Source organism: Corvus cornix, chromosome 1 (genome assembly GCF_000738735.6).
Source record: "Corvus cornix cornix isolate S_Up_H32 chromosome 1, ASM73873v5, whole genome shotgun sequence".
NCBI lineage: Eukaryota > Metazoa > Chordata > Aves > Passeriformes > Corvidae > Corvus > Corvus cornix.
In genome coordinates, this window is record NC_046332.1 from 77,613,077 (window position 1) to 77,629,517 (window position 16,441).

General features: G+C 41.9%; 1 protein-coding gene across 1 annotated transcript in view; it reads left to right on the forward strand.

Annotated features, from left to right (window-relative positions):
* Positions 1-1,281: 1,281 nt before the first annotated feature.
* The window catches only part of RAP2A (RAP2A, member of RAS oncogene family), a 31,035-nt gene continuing 15,875 nt past the window's right edge, over positions 1,282-16,441 (forward strand). The window contains exon 1 of the mRNA XM_039558311.1: positions 1,282-1,622. Within this exon, the coding sequence (XP_039414245.1) occupies positions 1,309-1,622 (314 nt within the window). The 5' untranslated portion in view covers positions 1,282-1,308. The remainder of the gene's footprint in view (positions 1,623-16,441) is intronic.

Here is a 16,441-nt window from a genome sequence, read left to right on the forward strand (position 1 = left end):
GGAAGCAGAACTGGGCTTAAAGCAGGCCTTGGGCCTTACTTCAGACGAAGACATGACAATGCAGTGGGAAGAACAGCACAAGAAATGCAGCACCAGGAGTGGGCTCCTTTTCCGACAGCTTTCGGAAAGCATCTGAACAGCAGACGAAGGGCTCTGGCTGACCTTTAACCCTCTAATGGAAACAAAGTCTTTACTCCCTGTATCAAATAATTCCAACCAATTATGTTTGAGAAAAAAAAGAAAAAAGAAGTGTTAAGGAGTCTGTCTCATAGCACAAAGAGAAGCATACAGGTGTGAGCATCTTTCCGGAGTGATACCGATTACTATGAGGAACTGTGAATTCCATCTCATCAATCATCTTCATTTTCCTTACTGTTTTGATGGACCACTTTTTCCAAACTGTACCACCACCTTTTCTGGCCCTCTCTCTGTCCGAAGGGGCCGAGAAGGCAGGCACCCACTGGCAACAAACACCTCCGGCCGCCCCCTTGCAGGCACAGCCAGGACCGCAGTGCGTCCACAAGCATCCAACGCGCGCCGAATCACTGCCATGGATGTGATGGGATCGCACTGACTTGTACACCCAGGAGCGCGACTCACTCGGGGCCGCGGGCAGCTCCGGCCTGCGGAGTGCCGGCAGGTTCGCAGCGGCACGAACTTACCGCGCCGGAGCCGCCGCCCCGCAGCCCGGGAAGCGGAACCGCGGGAGCCCCGGGCCCCGCTCCCATTGGCTCGTCCCGCCCCCGCGCGTGACCGCCGGCTGGCCCTTCCCGCTTGGAGCGGCGCGCGCGGCGGCGGAGCCGGCCCGGGGAGCGGGGCTGGGGAACGCTGTGTCTCCCGGGCGACGGCGCCGGGAGAGCGACGGCACGGGAGGGGACACGGGCGACAGCAGCAGCAGCGCCGCCACCGCCCGCCAGCATCAACGTGCGGCCGCCCGCGCCCGGGGGCAGGAAGGGGGGGTGCACCACGTGACGGAGCTGTGCCCGCCCTCCTCCTCCTCCTCCTCCTCCTCCTCCTCCTCCCGCTCTTTCTTCCCCCGTCCCGCCCCGTTGGCTGTTGCCGTGGCGACACGGGAAGGAGGAGGCGGGGCCGCTGCCCCACCCCGGCCGCGCCGCAGCCCGTGAGCGCGGCCCCGCCGCCGGCAGCGCCGCCCAGGAGCCGCCGCGGCGGCCGGGAGCATCCGCCGGGCGGGGAGCGGAGCGGAGGCGGCTGCGGCGGCGGGCTCAGGGCGGGGCGGCCGATGGCGGGGGGGTGAGGAGGGGCCGTCGGCAGGTGCGGGTCGGGCGGGCGGTCCGCGCTGGCGGGAGGATGCGCGAGTACAAGGTGGTGGTGCTGGGCTCGGGCGGGGTGGGGAAGTCGGCGCTCACGGTGCAGTTCGTGACCGGCACCTTCATCGAGAAGTACGACCCCACCATCGAGGACTTCTACCGCAAGGAGATCGAGGTGGACGCCTCCCCTTCCGTCCTGGAGATCCTGGACACGGCGGGCACTGAGCAGTTCGCCTCCATGCGGGACCTCTACATCAAGAACGGGCAGGGCTTCATCCTCGTCTACAGCCTGGTCAACCAGCAGAGCTTCCAGGACATCCGACCCATGCGCGACCAGATCATCCGCGTCAAGAGGTGACTTGCCCGGCGGCCGCTCCTCCGGCGGCCGCGCCCGACGCCCACCTGCGGCCCGGCCCGCCCCGCCGGGGCCTGCGGGCCTCCCGCCCCCCCCTCCGTGCCCTCCTCCCCCGCCCCGGTGCCCGGATCTCCGGCCTGGGGGCTGCCCACGCCCGCTCAGGTGCCTGCCCCGCGGCTCCCTTCCCTCGCCCGCCTCCCTCCCCCGGGCGGCAGGACATTCCCCCCCCCATCCCGCCGCCCCCTCCGGTGCCGCGCCCGCAGCCCCGGGCTCCCTGTGGGCGGGGCGCCGGCCGGGGGTGGAGGAGCAGGGGTAGGGGCCCGGGGCTCCGGTGTTCCGCCGCTTCGCCCTCCCCCCAGTCGCGTGTGCGGGGACTTTGGGGTGCTCCCCTTATGGAATACGGTGGAGAATCGGGCCAGAGGCTGGAACCGTGGGGGCAGAAAAGCAGTTCCCCCAGTGTTGCATCGTGTCAGCCAGCCCTCGAGTGCACTTTCTTGGTGGACGTGCTGTGGCCGATGTGCAGGGGAAGCACCTGGATGCTTTCGTGCGGCAGACGAGAGATCTGCCTGTTCAGATACCTGCATAGGTATTTCCATTAACTTCCCACTCTTAAAAGTGCAGGACGCCACACTCTTTCTCGGTGGAAGTGACGGCTGTGAGTGTTAGGCCTCATGTATGCTGGTGTTTCTCTTAAATTTCCCACGGTCTCGTTGCCAGCCACTCTATTAGGAACTAGCCCACGGTGGTGAAGCACCGGTGCCTACTGCCAGTTTGTTTTTATAATCGCTGCGTTGTTTAGATGTGCATCAATCAGTCAGATGTCGGCGGCTGAAATGCAGCCAGTCGCGCTAAAATAAGGGTAGATGCACCATTTGAAATCATAGCAACCGTTTGAACCAGAGCGTAGATGAGAAAATGCCGCTGGCCAGATCATCACAGACAGAGGTCTGTTACTGCCCGTGGAGAGAGGCTGTAATTATATGGCAGAACTGGTTGTAGCTTTGGCTTGGACATCTGAAAGGGAAGCCCTTGTAAATAACTTAGTTGGACCACATCTGTTGGATTTGCATCTTAATGTAGAGTAGAGCATAAAAGGTGATGATAATAATAATGGCTAATCATATGGTCGGGTATGGTCTGTTCACAGAAACTGCCATTCCAGACCAAGGCCTGGGGAAGATGTATTTTGAAATTGGGGAGGAGGGTGAGTAGGGGAAAGGGGAGGGAGGAGGCAAAGCGCTGCTATTTTTAAAGACTTGCAAGTTTTTCGTAGTGGGTGTTTCTTAATGTGTGTCCTGACTTTTTCAGGGGAGATTTCTAGAGACCAATGTAATGGAGTTATTTTGAACTTATTATGAAAAACACATTTTCGGTATCCTTCCATCCTTATCATTCACACATACCTTACAGAAAAACATTTTTTTCTTTAAGTAATTTGGGTAGACTTTATTCATTAATAAATGCTTTTGGTTTTCTCGTGTTTAATCATCACTATAAATTAATTTAGCCTCTGAATTTATATCTGTGGCTTTTGCAGCTTGCTTTGTACCTTGCGCTGGAGCATCTGCATTCAAACGCCAGCTGACGAGCTGTAGATAGGTGAAGCAGAATAGAAAGCAACTTGTACTTCCATAGTTACATTGACTCAGCATTGCTGAGAGTGGGTCTAAATGCTGCTCTTACTTTTCATCTGCCAGCTCTTTTACTGCAAGACTTCAGCTTTGGGCTTTTGGTCAGATAGTTTGTGCATACATTTATGCAAAGTAATCTAAGTGCAGCTGAAATCCTGAAAATTTTAATAAGCCCAGATAATTTTAATTGAGTTGAAAGGAATATGGTGCATTAAAAGGATGTAGCTTCAGCAAGGGTACCAGATTTTTATTTGTTAACTTCCCTGATTTTATGTTTGTGGGTTGTGGTGGGGGTGTTATGTTTTGGAACTTAAGTTCACAGGCAGTGTAAGACCTAATGTGCTGTAGACTTAAGCTTGCATACTTTTTACCAGTTGAACCTGAAAAATGCATATTTACAGATACAATATGCATCTGTACAAGGACTTCTCAATTATAATTTACAGTTGCAGAAAGGCAAGTCGATTAATCATAGTACTGTTTACTCAGGGGTTTTGGATAACATGTACCTGAAAATGACAACACTATGTTTATATTGATACAAAACCATGTTATAAAAACCCCTGAACTTTAGTTGCACCTGAAAACCTATTGGCCGAGTCTGTAACTGGTAGTTATCTCTGCATTTTACATATTGTCCTTGCTATTTTATTTTATTTTTGGATTAATGAATCCCTGTGTTATACCATAATTAGAGAGTAGTTTTAATTACTCTCCCAAGAAGCAGAAAAGCCAGTTGAAATTCCCTCTTTGGGTTAAGAGATGCACACTTGAGTCTTCTGCTTCCCTGATCTAAGCACCACATACCAGGCCAGTGAAGCTGAGCGACTCTTTCGCACCACCTGATGAAGCTGAGTGACCTTAGAGGAATGAATGACATGTTCATGAATGAAGGAGAGGAAACAAGTGGACCCTCACTTTACTCTGAAGCTTAGTGGTTAGAAGAGATTGCGATCACTCTTGCCACTCTAGTTTCTGTTCTCATTAAATGGCTATTTAATATTAGTGCATAAATAGGCTTAGTCTTAAATCCAGCTCTGCCAGCTTGCAGAGAACTCCCCTAATGGCAAAACGATGAAGTTTAGCTTCCTTGACGAGTGTGTGTAGGCCTTGCATCCCCTTCAGTCGTGGTGCACAGCTTTGTCAAGAATGGGGGACGTCTCCACGGCTTTTAAACAGGTAATTAAAATTCTTTCCTGGGAAATGTTGTAAATGTAAACAGTACTCCTCTTTTCAAAGTAAAAAAAAAAAAAAAAATTGTTTAGATCTTTCTAAGAGAGAGTCCAGGTGCTTTACCTCCAGAAGGGAGCCTGCCAGTTCTGAGTGGATAGGTGCACCCCCAGCAGCTCTGCCTAGACAGAGGAGGAGGAGGAAAAGCTTTCAGAAGTGCTCGCTGTACTCTGGGCTGGAGTTGTCTGCAGCACGGAGTGCTGCCAGAATTAGATGAAGGATCATGGTGGTACAAAATCACAGCTGCCATTCTTCTTTCTCCACATGCTTCATCTGAAATGCTTTGATCCAACCCTGTTTGGGCACCTAGTACTAGTTTCTGGACCTTGCTTGTGCCAAGTATATCCATTAAGCCTTGTTTCTTGATTCTTGCATACGCTGAGGGTTTGTACTGTTGGGAAGATGGAGTGTATATAAGGTAGCTTTGAAGACTACTTACTTGCTGTCTTCAAGAAGGATAAAGAGAATCAACTGCTGCTTTACTGCCTCCTGGTGAGGTCGTACACAAAGGATGTTACCTGTGCCTTGGTAGGTGCTGCAGCTCTGGGGCCTTCTTACTTGGATTTACAGGCTTGGCAGCAAAGAACTTTCTTGTTTATGCTGCAGACAGAACTCACCATAGTTTCAGAATGAGCTGTTTTCTGGAGAAACCTTTTATTTGTGAGAGCAGGGCTAAATTGGATGAGTGGGCCCATGCCAGCGAAGGTCTGCACTGAAGGCAGAAGAGAAGCAGTCAAAAGAACAGATTGGAAGTGGTACCCCCCCAGCTGGATGTCGAGGTGTAGAAGTAATTAGTGAGTATGCAGATTAAGTAGTGTAAATTTTATTTTTGTGGAAAAAGGAGTTGGGTGACTTCTAACGTTTTTGTGTTTATTTGTTGTGTGATTAGACAGCTCTCTAAAGAGAATCTGCTGGTATTTGTCAAATACTGAATTTTAATTTTTAATATGACTGCCAGTGTTTTTCTATTATGAAGGTATGTTTAAAACTCACTGGATATCAGTTCTAGGTGCTTGCTTAGCCCTTCAGTAATTTAATTTCTCAATCTGTACTACAGGCATTTTTATAGGGTTTTTTTTCAGTTGGACCCCATGAAATAGGAAAGTATCATTATTTCTATTCAAGCAGAAAACTAGAGCCTAGAAATAAGAACAAACTCAGAGTTAATCCAGAGTTCTTCACTTGCAGTAATTTCTCTTGATGTCTGACCTATACTTTAAGTACAGGAGTGTTGTGTTCATGTTTTAGAGACTAACAGAGCCTACTTAAAGTATTTTTCAAAAGTGCTATTTTATTCCAAGTAGTGAAAAAAACGCTTTTTCATTAATATAATGCTTTTTCTCTGGAAGAAAAAGACCAGAAAATTTATTTTATTTAGATTGGCTGAAAATACAGACTAAATTATATATTTCTATGAAATATCACGGAAATATGTCTTTGAGTTGAGAATGTTCTTTGTGGCTGTGGTTTATGATCAGGATGAAAATCTGCCTCCCAGTCTAGGGATTCTGTGTAGTAATTTAAAACATACAAGAGATGTAATTATTGAAATTTATTAATTGTGAAATCAGCATCTTCAGTCAATAATAATTGATGTATTTAGCGACTTAATGGTGATTAAGTCTGGAAAACTATATTTGAAATTACAAATTGCTCAAAAGTCTAGTTGAAAATATTGCTTTCCAAGTACTATGAAATCGAAGTATGGGTTTTATTTACTCTTTAAACAAGGTTGAATTTTTCGGTTGTCTGAAATTCCATGTATGTTGCATTCTTATTTTAAGAAAGTATTTTTTCTACTTTTGAAAGGTAATTAGAGAATTCTTCATGAACACTGGTGTAACACCTTCAATGAAAAACACAGCTTCAGCCTTTCAGGAAGAAACACTGAAGTGTTTAGTAGAAGTGAAATATGGAAAATTCTGTTTCTTCTGACGTGTACTGTATGCAAAGCTTGACAAATGTCTAGGGATTTTCATAGGTGCTAGCTGTGTAGAGATGGCAGAAATAAGCACAGACTGAAATCCTTATGTCTTTTTTAGCAAGAGTTCTTTTTCTTGCAATAATCTTAATGTAGTGGATTGTTTTGAGTTCTCATTTTTAGGTAAAAAAAGGCAGAGTAAGGTAAAAAGCTGCGAGCCATTCTTGTGCACTCATCAGGTGGAATTTAGGACTTCATTGGAAGAACAGATTAACAGACTCTGAATCTCAACAAACATTTCTGCATGTTTAGGTACAATAGAAGAACTCTACTGGTCTCCCTTTTTCTTTTCTTTTTTTCTTGGTTAAGGGGCACCTGTGGATAGCTGTTTATCAGGGGGCAACCTCATCAATTTATAAGAACAAAATGCAAATACTTTAACATCTGTAGAGATATAAAGGAGTGGTAGACACAAGTAGTCAGTCATACCTAATTCTCTGTATATAATATCAGAACCTTCAGCTGTCTGGCCATCTCTTGTGTTTTATTGGGGAACTGATACATAGACTGTCCTATGGAAAGTGTCTGTAATAGAGTAAAACTCAGATTTGTGCTCTCATGTTTTTAAAGTAACTTTAGAGACCAAAAGAAGCATTGTATAGAGTTGAATTTTTTGTGTGTGTGCGTGTGTGAATCTACCTTGGTTTTAATTTGAAATTAATGAACTAATTATAGGTCCCTACAAGTCATACACAGACAATCCTCTAAAAAATGTCTCTGTCAGTGTGCAATCTTAAGCTATAGAAGATTATTTTAAAGTTGTTTGGCTTAAACTCAGATATTTCAAGGTGCTCATGCATCTTCAGAACATATAACCTTTAATGTTTTCCTGTAGTAACTTTTGAATTTAATTACATACTTGCAGATTTCTCTTGACTCTTCCCCCCTACACTCTCCCACTCTCACATTCTTGATAATCTGAAATACTCATATTACTTTGAATTTCTTTGAGTGGAAAATGTGAAAGCTGGAGACAATGCTTATAACCAGAATGTTCCAATGTGTTGGGGGTTTTTTTGGCTGTTTCCCTGCTCCCTACCACCCCCACAGCTCAGTCCAGATATACAATAGGTATTCCTTCCTAAGTCTTACTTGTTTTTCTCTGTAAGGTAAACTGACATGATAGTTTTCATATACAAACACTGAATATAAATATTTTTATCCCCTCCTGCTTTTTAGGTGTTCTTTGGAGTTTTATTGAAAAAGCCAGGTAGGCAAGCTCCTTTTGTATGCGTGTTTAGTTTAGATTGTGCTAGTCTAGAGTATGGTGCTTTTTTTTTTTTTTTTTTTTTTTTAGATGCCTGTATCCCTTAGCATCATCTTCTGGGTTTGGGTCTTAATTGCTGCTGTAGCTTATGTTGTTGTAGAGATGTGTGGATAATTTTTGGATAGCTGCAAGTGTCAAATAGTAGAACAGTATGTGGCAAGACTTCTTAAATTTGTTTTTGGTTGTGCAATATTGCTTGATTGTGTCTGTGTTGTAAAAATGCTATTTAATGTGTTAAAGACCAAATATAACAGTGACTTTAATTGCTTTCATAACTTCATTCAGTAATATAGCATTAATGCTTGGGGTTGAATGTTTTCTATCTTACTCTTCATTAGGCTGTTTCGACACAGAATTGTGAATATTTGGAAAATTTTATTTTAAAAAGTCATTGCTCGTTAGAATTTCTTTTGAAATTTTTGCCTTTGAATTTCTGTTTTGCTGAGAGGACAGTAATTCTTTAAATACTGTTTTTTATAGCCAGCACAGTTGGCAGTAACTTTAATATTTTCTTTCAAAATAATTCTTCAGTTGGATAGTGTGTGGATAGAAACAAGTCTTGTTCTTTGGTCAAACATGAAACATTCTGGGTAACATTATGTTTAGTTAAAGCTCTTATGTTATCAGGCATGCTTTTTAGACTGAAATTTCAAAAATAGGCATTCTTTGGCTACTGAAAGTTTTTAGATGAAAATGTGAAATGTCTGAGTGGATAGATCTCTCAAAAAAAATCATTAAATCCTTCCATTAAATTTCTTTTCTAGTTTTCTTCTTACTAATTGAATGTCAGATTTTTATTTCTTGTACCTAAGAAAAAACCTGGGGTTACTGGTTATTTAATTTCTGGAGCATTGCAAGTGTTGCTCAAACAATTTTTTTTCCTCCTTGTAAATTGTGTAGGTGGTATGTGATGATAACATTTTGAGAGAGAATAGGGAAGCAATTGGGACTGCAGTGCTAAATTATCCTGGCACGTAGTGACTTGTATGAAGATTTTAAGGTAACAAGAACTGTAGCAATCTGCTTCTATGGGCTCTCTTATTCATTAGCTTGCTTCTGCTCTTTTTTTTGGGTTTGGGTTTGTTTTGTTCTGTTCTGGTTTTGTTTTCCAGAGGTTTCCAATACAGGACTAGTATTCAGTTTTTGCTACACTAAGGCAAACACTATAGTCTAGGTACAGTTTACAGTGATGAGTGCAACTTGAACACTTTCTTTGTCAATGGGTTGGATGCATTTTGGCAGCTGTGTTGTCTTAAATCCTAGTCTAGACAAGAGAATTAAAGGTGTGTTATGAGCACGTTATCCTTTCTCAACATTAATGTCATGGGACTTGCTCAGTTAGTTGGGTGCTGTACTCTTCAAAAATGCAATGGTGACAATATTTTAATTCTTGTCTTGATTAGCCCTAGACTAGGTGAAAGATCAGGTGAAGGACAAAAAAAAAAAGGAGTGTTTTTAGAGTTGATTAGCTTGTTTTCAAATATCACTTTTGTCTTGTAGGTAGAGCTTTAAAAACATTAAAAATATTATCTTCTGCAAAAGTCAGGGTAATGAGGAAGACATTAAAGCGTTTTTGAAATATTAGGAAGTAATAGTGTAGGGTAGTGGTCTGTGGTAAAATAAAGTACAGTTCTTACTTTATAGAATGGTTTGGAGACTTCCCATTATTGTTCTGGTTAACAGGTAGCCTTAACTAAAAGATTAATAGTGTTTGAGATTCCCACGTGAGTTTCAACTCAACTACAATTTAATTTTAACTGGAAATAAATTGGATAAGGCACTGAACTTAAGTGCTCTGAATGTTGTGAAGAAGAGCTTTGGTCCTGGATTTCTGATTAATCGCAAGAAAGGATGCTTTCAAGAAATAGCCAAATAGGTCACCCCTAGCCTATATTCATGTTTGCTGAATTCTTAGCAAGTTTTCGTAGCAGAATGTTTGAATTGTTTGCCCTCTTACTCCTAATACAGTACTAATACTCCTAATTTTACAGTAAAGGGTATAAGCCAGGACTGATCAACCTACTTTATCTGATTAGATCTGGTTGCAGTTTCCAGCACTGCTATAACATCTTTTTAACTGCTGTACGAAATCTTACTTGAAACATTTTATAAAATAATTGGAATAATAAAATAATTTGTCTTCTGTAAAAGCTGTGAACTGTATAAGACCTATCTAGAAATGCATAAATTCTCTCCTCAAGAATTCCTTTTCTTTTGAAATGTCTTTACCATGTTTTTAATTTCATTTATAAGTTTCAGAAACTCCTTGGTTTTGTTAGAACTAAACAATGAATACAAAATGTCTGGGGTTTATACCATTTTCCCCAGAATTTATAAATGAGTGGGGAAAAGAATCTGGTGGGGGTTTTTTTCACCCACCTCTGTATTTAGTGATGCAGAATGCTGAACAAGTGTATATTTTTGAACTGTGACACCAGTCGTAATCTGTATACTGCTTCTTGTAAATACATGTTTTTAGGAATGTATGTTTTCAGTCTGTGGATTACTTTCTACTGCCAAAAGAGCTTGATGTATTAATAGGTTTTCCTAGTAGCAGTCTTAAATCTTCAGGTTCAGAATTTGCCCCTCTTCTGCTGAAATAATTCTGCTGAAGACCAGTCACACAGTGGTGTTTTGTGGTTTAGTTGTGGGGGTTTTCTTAGCTTTAGGAGTTCAGGTTTTTTGGTTTTGGGTTTTTTTTCCATAATTTGGAGGGCAGAAGAGGATCATGTTGAACTATTTCTTCTGGAGGATTTTATCAGATGCCTTTCATACCCCTCTACCCCCACAAAGCAAAAAATCTAACTAGTGTGAGTGTTTTTCATTCTCCAGTTGAAGCCAGGCCTTCCATCTCACTGCTTAAGGAAGGCATCTGCTCTGTTAGTCTCAGATGCAGTTAGATTCTTGGTAGCTGACATGCAGGTTACTCCCTTCAGTGCCTGGAAGAGAGAAGAATGAGTCAACCTTCTGCTGGGTTAAGGCTGCTGCAGTCCACTGTCAAAGTCCAAGTGATAATGCGGAATGAATTCTCCCATTGCTTTCTTCCGTTTGGGTGTGGTGTTAGGTTTGGGGGGAGGGGAGTGGGGGGTTGTCAGTGTGGTACCACTTAAATCTGTTTGATCTGCTTGGATTCTTTAACAGATGAGCTCCTCAGGATGCATGGAGGCTTTGAAGGTAGAAAAGATTGGTTTTGTTACTGTACCAAATGTGCAGGATGCAGGCAGGCAATCCTGGCATCAATCTTCTGAACATGCAGTGCTCTGGAACAGATGCCTTTTTAAAATACGTTTTTCCCCAATGCCAACCTTCTCTTTTTTTGCGTTTTGTTTAGAAATAAATGAGAACTGGGCCTTACAGGAAAAAAAACCGCTAAGCTATTTTAGGTCATTACTTTAGGAATCTGCTTTGCTCCAAGGTGTGTAGTACTGTTGCGACAAACCACTCAAACTATCAAGTCATGTATGCAGAATCTTTTCTCATGAGAAACAGGCTTGGACATGGGTCAAAACACATAGAATGGGAGAGAAATGGAAGTCAGTATGTTAACATGATGCAACAGCTGACCTTTCTTGAAATACTATGATCACCTGGACCAGGGGAGTCTTCTGGTCATCATTAACTATATGGGATATCAATTTTGCATTTTTGCAGTGGCTTCCTAATCTAAAGAGAATAAGCAGTCCTGAGAAATCACTGGATTTCAGTCCTGGTACTTTTCTTTATCTTGTACATCTGTTCTTTTTCTGTTGTTTCCTTGGGATTTGTGAATCTGCCTTAATGTGTTTGTACTTATCTTCATAGTGGTACATCTTCAACAAAAAGATTGAAGAGTATTTTCTAAACCTCTCTTGCAGTTTAGTGGTTAGAACAGCCTTCTGGGAAAAGCAGATGTGAAACTCCTGTGACTAAAGGAGGTGTATGGTGCAGGTCTGTCACCCCATTGATCAGGGTTGTAACCGCTGTACTATGTTAAATGTGAGAAACGGCATTGACACCACTTGCTTTTATTCCCAGGGCTTTCTGTGGAAGTGATATCTCTTGCAGATTTGTTGAATACCTTACTATTGTTGTGTTAGTAGACTCAGTAAGCGATGTTGAGTGAATTAGGCTTCTCCAGGGACTTGGCTGCTTGCATGCCTCCTCCATAAATCTGCAGAGAGGTTAGGTGTGTGACCCTGGTTTGGTTCCAGTATATGGCTTAGATGGGCTTGCACAGCTGTAGGCCTTCCGACAGATACCTTGTTTTCACAAAAACTTTGGGTGGGTGAAGCTTTTCAAGAAATTAAGTGGTAGGGAGAAATTTTCTGGAGCAGTCTCTTAGTCATGGGTCTCTAAATGCTTCTGGAGTCCCAGTATATTTGCCTCCCTCAGTTTTGCTTTCAGACTCAGAAATATTTGCCATCAGAATGAGTTCATCTCTCTACCTTCTCCTTTTTCACATCAGTTTCATTCTGTATGTTTTGAGCAGTGAGTTTCTAAATGCCTTTGTATGACTTTTTTAGTATAGAATAAGGAGTAGGCCACAGACTTGATGATCAAATCATCCACAGCATAAGCTTAACAAGTCTTGTACTTCAGATGTCTTCCTTCTCTAAAAGGAGTTCTATGCATAGGTTATATTATATAGCTGATTGTAACATTTTATTTGGAGTAGAATCTGCTTAGGTGTCTATCCTTACATAAGTAGTTGTCTGAGGGATGATAGACTCTTTCCTAGAAAGAAACTGGAGAAGAAGATGGTATCAGGATCACTTGTCAAGAGTCCATAGAGTTTAATGTTAAGTATCAAATGGGAAGATATGTGATTAGTTTGCCTTCATAGGCATCTCTTCTGTCTATCCCTTAGTTTGTTTGTCTGCAGCCTCACTTAACATTAGAAGCTGCAGATGCTCAGCAATCTATTTTCATGCCATCTGTTTCTCCAGTAGTTGGTATAGGTTGGCCGTGTGAGAGAATCAATAGCTTTGTGCTCCTTGGTCCTCGATGTTCCAGAAAATTTAGGCATGATGGTGCATTCCAGAAGTTCATTCAATCCAAATATTCCCAAAATTCATTCAAACTGTGGAGAAGTCAGCTGCCTACTGATGTGGTGCATGTGTGGCTATGTTTAGATGGGCGTAGGGGTGAAGAGTTCTCTGCTGCCTTAGAAGATAACATAATGGATCAGCTCATAATTTTGCCTGGACTGTATGAATGGATATCTAATAGTCTTGCCTTTAGTCTGGCACCATACACAATGTACTTGTTCCATCTGGGATTTTATAACCTCTGCTTCTTACCAAAGTATCACTGTCTTATTATGTCGTTGCTGCAAATTTCTGATGAGCCTGTTTACTATCTAGCAGTTCTTAGTCAAACTTCTTGTAACTCTTTTATTTCTAATGCTCTCTGTAGCCAGATTTCATAGCAACCAAAGTCAGATGCTTGCTACCCATCAGTTGAGTCTGTTAACAACTGTTGGCAAGAAATGTTGTTCCTATTATCACTGAGTACCAGTTTTCACATTGTGGGAGTGGTCCTGCTGCCACCAGGCCTTTTGTCCCAGATTCTGCACTTACCGTGTAATTGGAGGATTCCTGGACTCCTCATCTGTGCAAAGGTGATTTTTCAGGAACTATGATGAGCAAATGCAGTCCTTGGACAGCCTTCTGGTGGATTGGAGCTACTATTCTTTTCATCTTTTTGATTTACAGTGTTGGTTACACCTGTAATTGCCAGGAGCTCAACTACTGGGCTGCAGTGATGGTTTGTAGACAGGACATGTGAACTTTAACTGAAAGCAGGGCCCTTTCTCAAGGGAAGGAAGTGATGGGCAAGATGAACCCTTAGTCACAAGACTAAACTGTAGCAGACATGTTCAAAGGGCCATTATCTCTAAAAATTATATCACAAGAAGCTGAAGATAAACATCATGGTAGCTTGATGATGGAAAGGTGGTTTATCCGGACTGCTTTGTCTTAGGTACTTTAGTATCTCTTTGAAAAAATCCGTGCAATTCAGGTTTTACCGACCGAAGTTTACTGTGTAACTCTGTTATGAAGAGTAAAACAAAATACATAGAAAGCTACCATGAGTATTTGAACTTAAAAGGTCCGAATTGCTCTGGAATGAAGGAAGAGGGAAGGAAGGTGCTATGTATTGCAGGGTTTACTAATGTGTCCCTAGGCTTGATAGGGACACATTGAGGAAAAAGAAACAACCCCGTGTTTACAAAGTTTTCACCTCTGGAAAGAATTGCTGCATTGTAGACTTTACAGAGGAAAGAAGTATGATTTTTGGAAAAAGAAAAGGTTTTCTTTCCGTGGCTTCTCAAGAACTTGGTCATTCAATGTAATTGCTGCAATTTATTGCAGGATATTGCCTTCTCTATTTTTTTCTCACTAACTATATTTGGTAAAAAATACACAAAAAGAAGGAGAAAAGCATCCTTGTTTTTAAATGAGATGAGTATATTCAAGAAAGAAAACAAATAACCTAAAGGTGTGAAATCACATAACTTGGTGAATGTTGAGTTCTCCTCCAGATGGTTTTTAGTTAGAAATAGTGACTGCCATTGTGGTAGTTTCATGTGTCAGAGATGGACAATGGTAAACTCAGCCTTGGATGAAAGCTGAGAAGGCACACCTTGAATGTCCATCATTACTCTAAAATTAAGCAATTGTATTGCCTTCCTAGCTGGGATAATTAGACTGGTAATTGAAGACTACATTCTTCTCCAGGAGATGATCAAAATGCTTGCTTTGAAAGACTTTCTGTCTGTCAGCAAGAAATGCGGTTAGATTAAAAGGACTGGGAACAGTCTGGGCTTCACACCTCCACACACACCTTCAGATTAATTGGAATGGCCTTTCTGAATAGGACAACTTAATGTGGAAAAAATAATTAGTGAACTATTTTCAGGAAATTCTAGTTACCAATTAGTGATTCCATGAAGAAGGTGTAATGGACACGGGGGGGTGTGTACAGTACCTTTAAACATAATCTCTTTCTTAAAAGAAAACTGACTTTTTCACATATTTCGGTATTTTTCAAATATTTTATACTGTTACTTTTGAGGGTTAAGTATACAAATTATCATCCTTTCTGTACCTAAAATGTGACAAATAGACATGTAAACATTGGGGTAATACTTTCTTTCTTCGAGTAAAATAAAGTACATGTTTTTTAAAAATTAAGTTTGCACAGAAAGAGAGACAGTTAAAATGTCTGTGTATATACACAAATTACGCACATATGTACACAAGGGTTTTTCAGTTTTTTAGCCATCTGGGGTCAGGACTCAGGATAAAAGGAAAAGAAATGGATTCTATCAGGATCTGCAGTCATCTTCTATTTAAAATAATTTAAAATAGGCTTTGTTTACATGTGAAAATTTTTTCACCAAATTACTTCTAAACAAGTTTGTTTAAACCAATGTAAAGCCACATTGTTTGTCTCATACCTAATTTGAGCAATATTAAAATTAGTATCCATGTGGGAATTTGCAGCATTTTAAAGAAGTTTCTTGGGTTAGCCTGGCTTGTTTGTGTTTTCTCCCTCTGAAAAAAAAAATTATGTCAGTAAGAAACATAGACTCTTTTTTTTGTTCTGTTTGCCTCTCTCACACACTCATGCATGGGTTGCTTTCTCTGTCAGCAAGCGGGGCCTGTCGTCCCTGTGAGCTGGGCTGAGGAGCCATCTCACTGGGTGACACCAGCCATCAGCCGGCACACAGCCACCGGCAAAACGCCAGCGTGGAGCTGCTCCGGTGCCCCGGGGATGCTGACAGCCGGAGCCTTGGGCTCTGACCCTGGGCTGCTGACACAGCTTTGGCACAGCCAACGCAGCCAGGTGCCCAAACCCCCAGAGATGCAGCGGTCTGGTGGTGGTAGAGGAGTCCCAGGGGCCAACCTTGCTGATAGGGTTAACAGGTACAAGATAAAACAGTCTGCAGGGTTGACTGGCTGCCACAGAGTGTCTTTCGTGGACAATAAAATGGCTGTCAGGCAGGTTAGTAAAACTCTTCTGGGAAAAAGGAGCTTTTTATAGCCTAGACTAGACCCAAGGAAATTAACATTTATACAGTAGTTAAAATATAAATAGCTCGACATCTGAGATGATGAGTATATCTGAGCTCCTCGTTATAGCTGGCTTCATTTTGATAGTTAATCAAATATTAGATTTGAGATTGTACGTACACACATGTATGTATGTGAGGAAAAGTAAAATGTTTAGATTTCACTGTTTTACTAGATACCCTGTATTTCATGTCATCTTATAAACAAGTTCTTACTAAGAAATTTTGGGATATTAGAATGGATTATATTCACAACACTGATTCAGAATGAAGTAGTCTGTTGTTTTTCTTTAATTGGTACCTGTCTTATGGTAGAAAGAGTGAAAAAATCTAAGAAAATTATTTCTGAAGTTTATGCTCAAGATAGAAAGGAGGTTATCAGTAAATTGTTCTCTAATACCACATAGAGGTAGTATGCTGGGAGGCAGTATTTTGTATTTGAAGATGAACCAAAATTTATTTTAATAAGAACAAACAAGTAACAAACAATCAAAAAATCCTGACAATTCTGAAGCTCTTATTTTGGTCTGTTCACCTTTAGATATGGAAACAGTTTCACTTAGCAACATGATAGACACTTTTTGAATAAAATTTATGGAGTTAGAAAGTTGAGTTGTTGAAGATGGAGGTGACTTCTTAAACCTGTGGAGAAT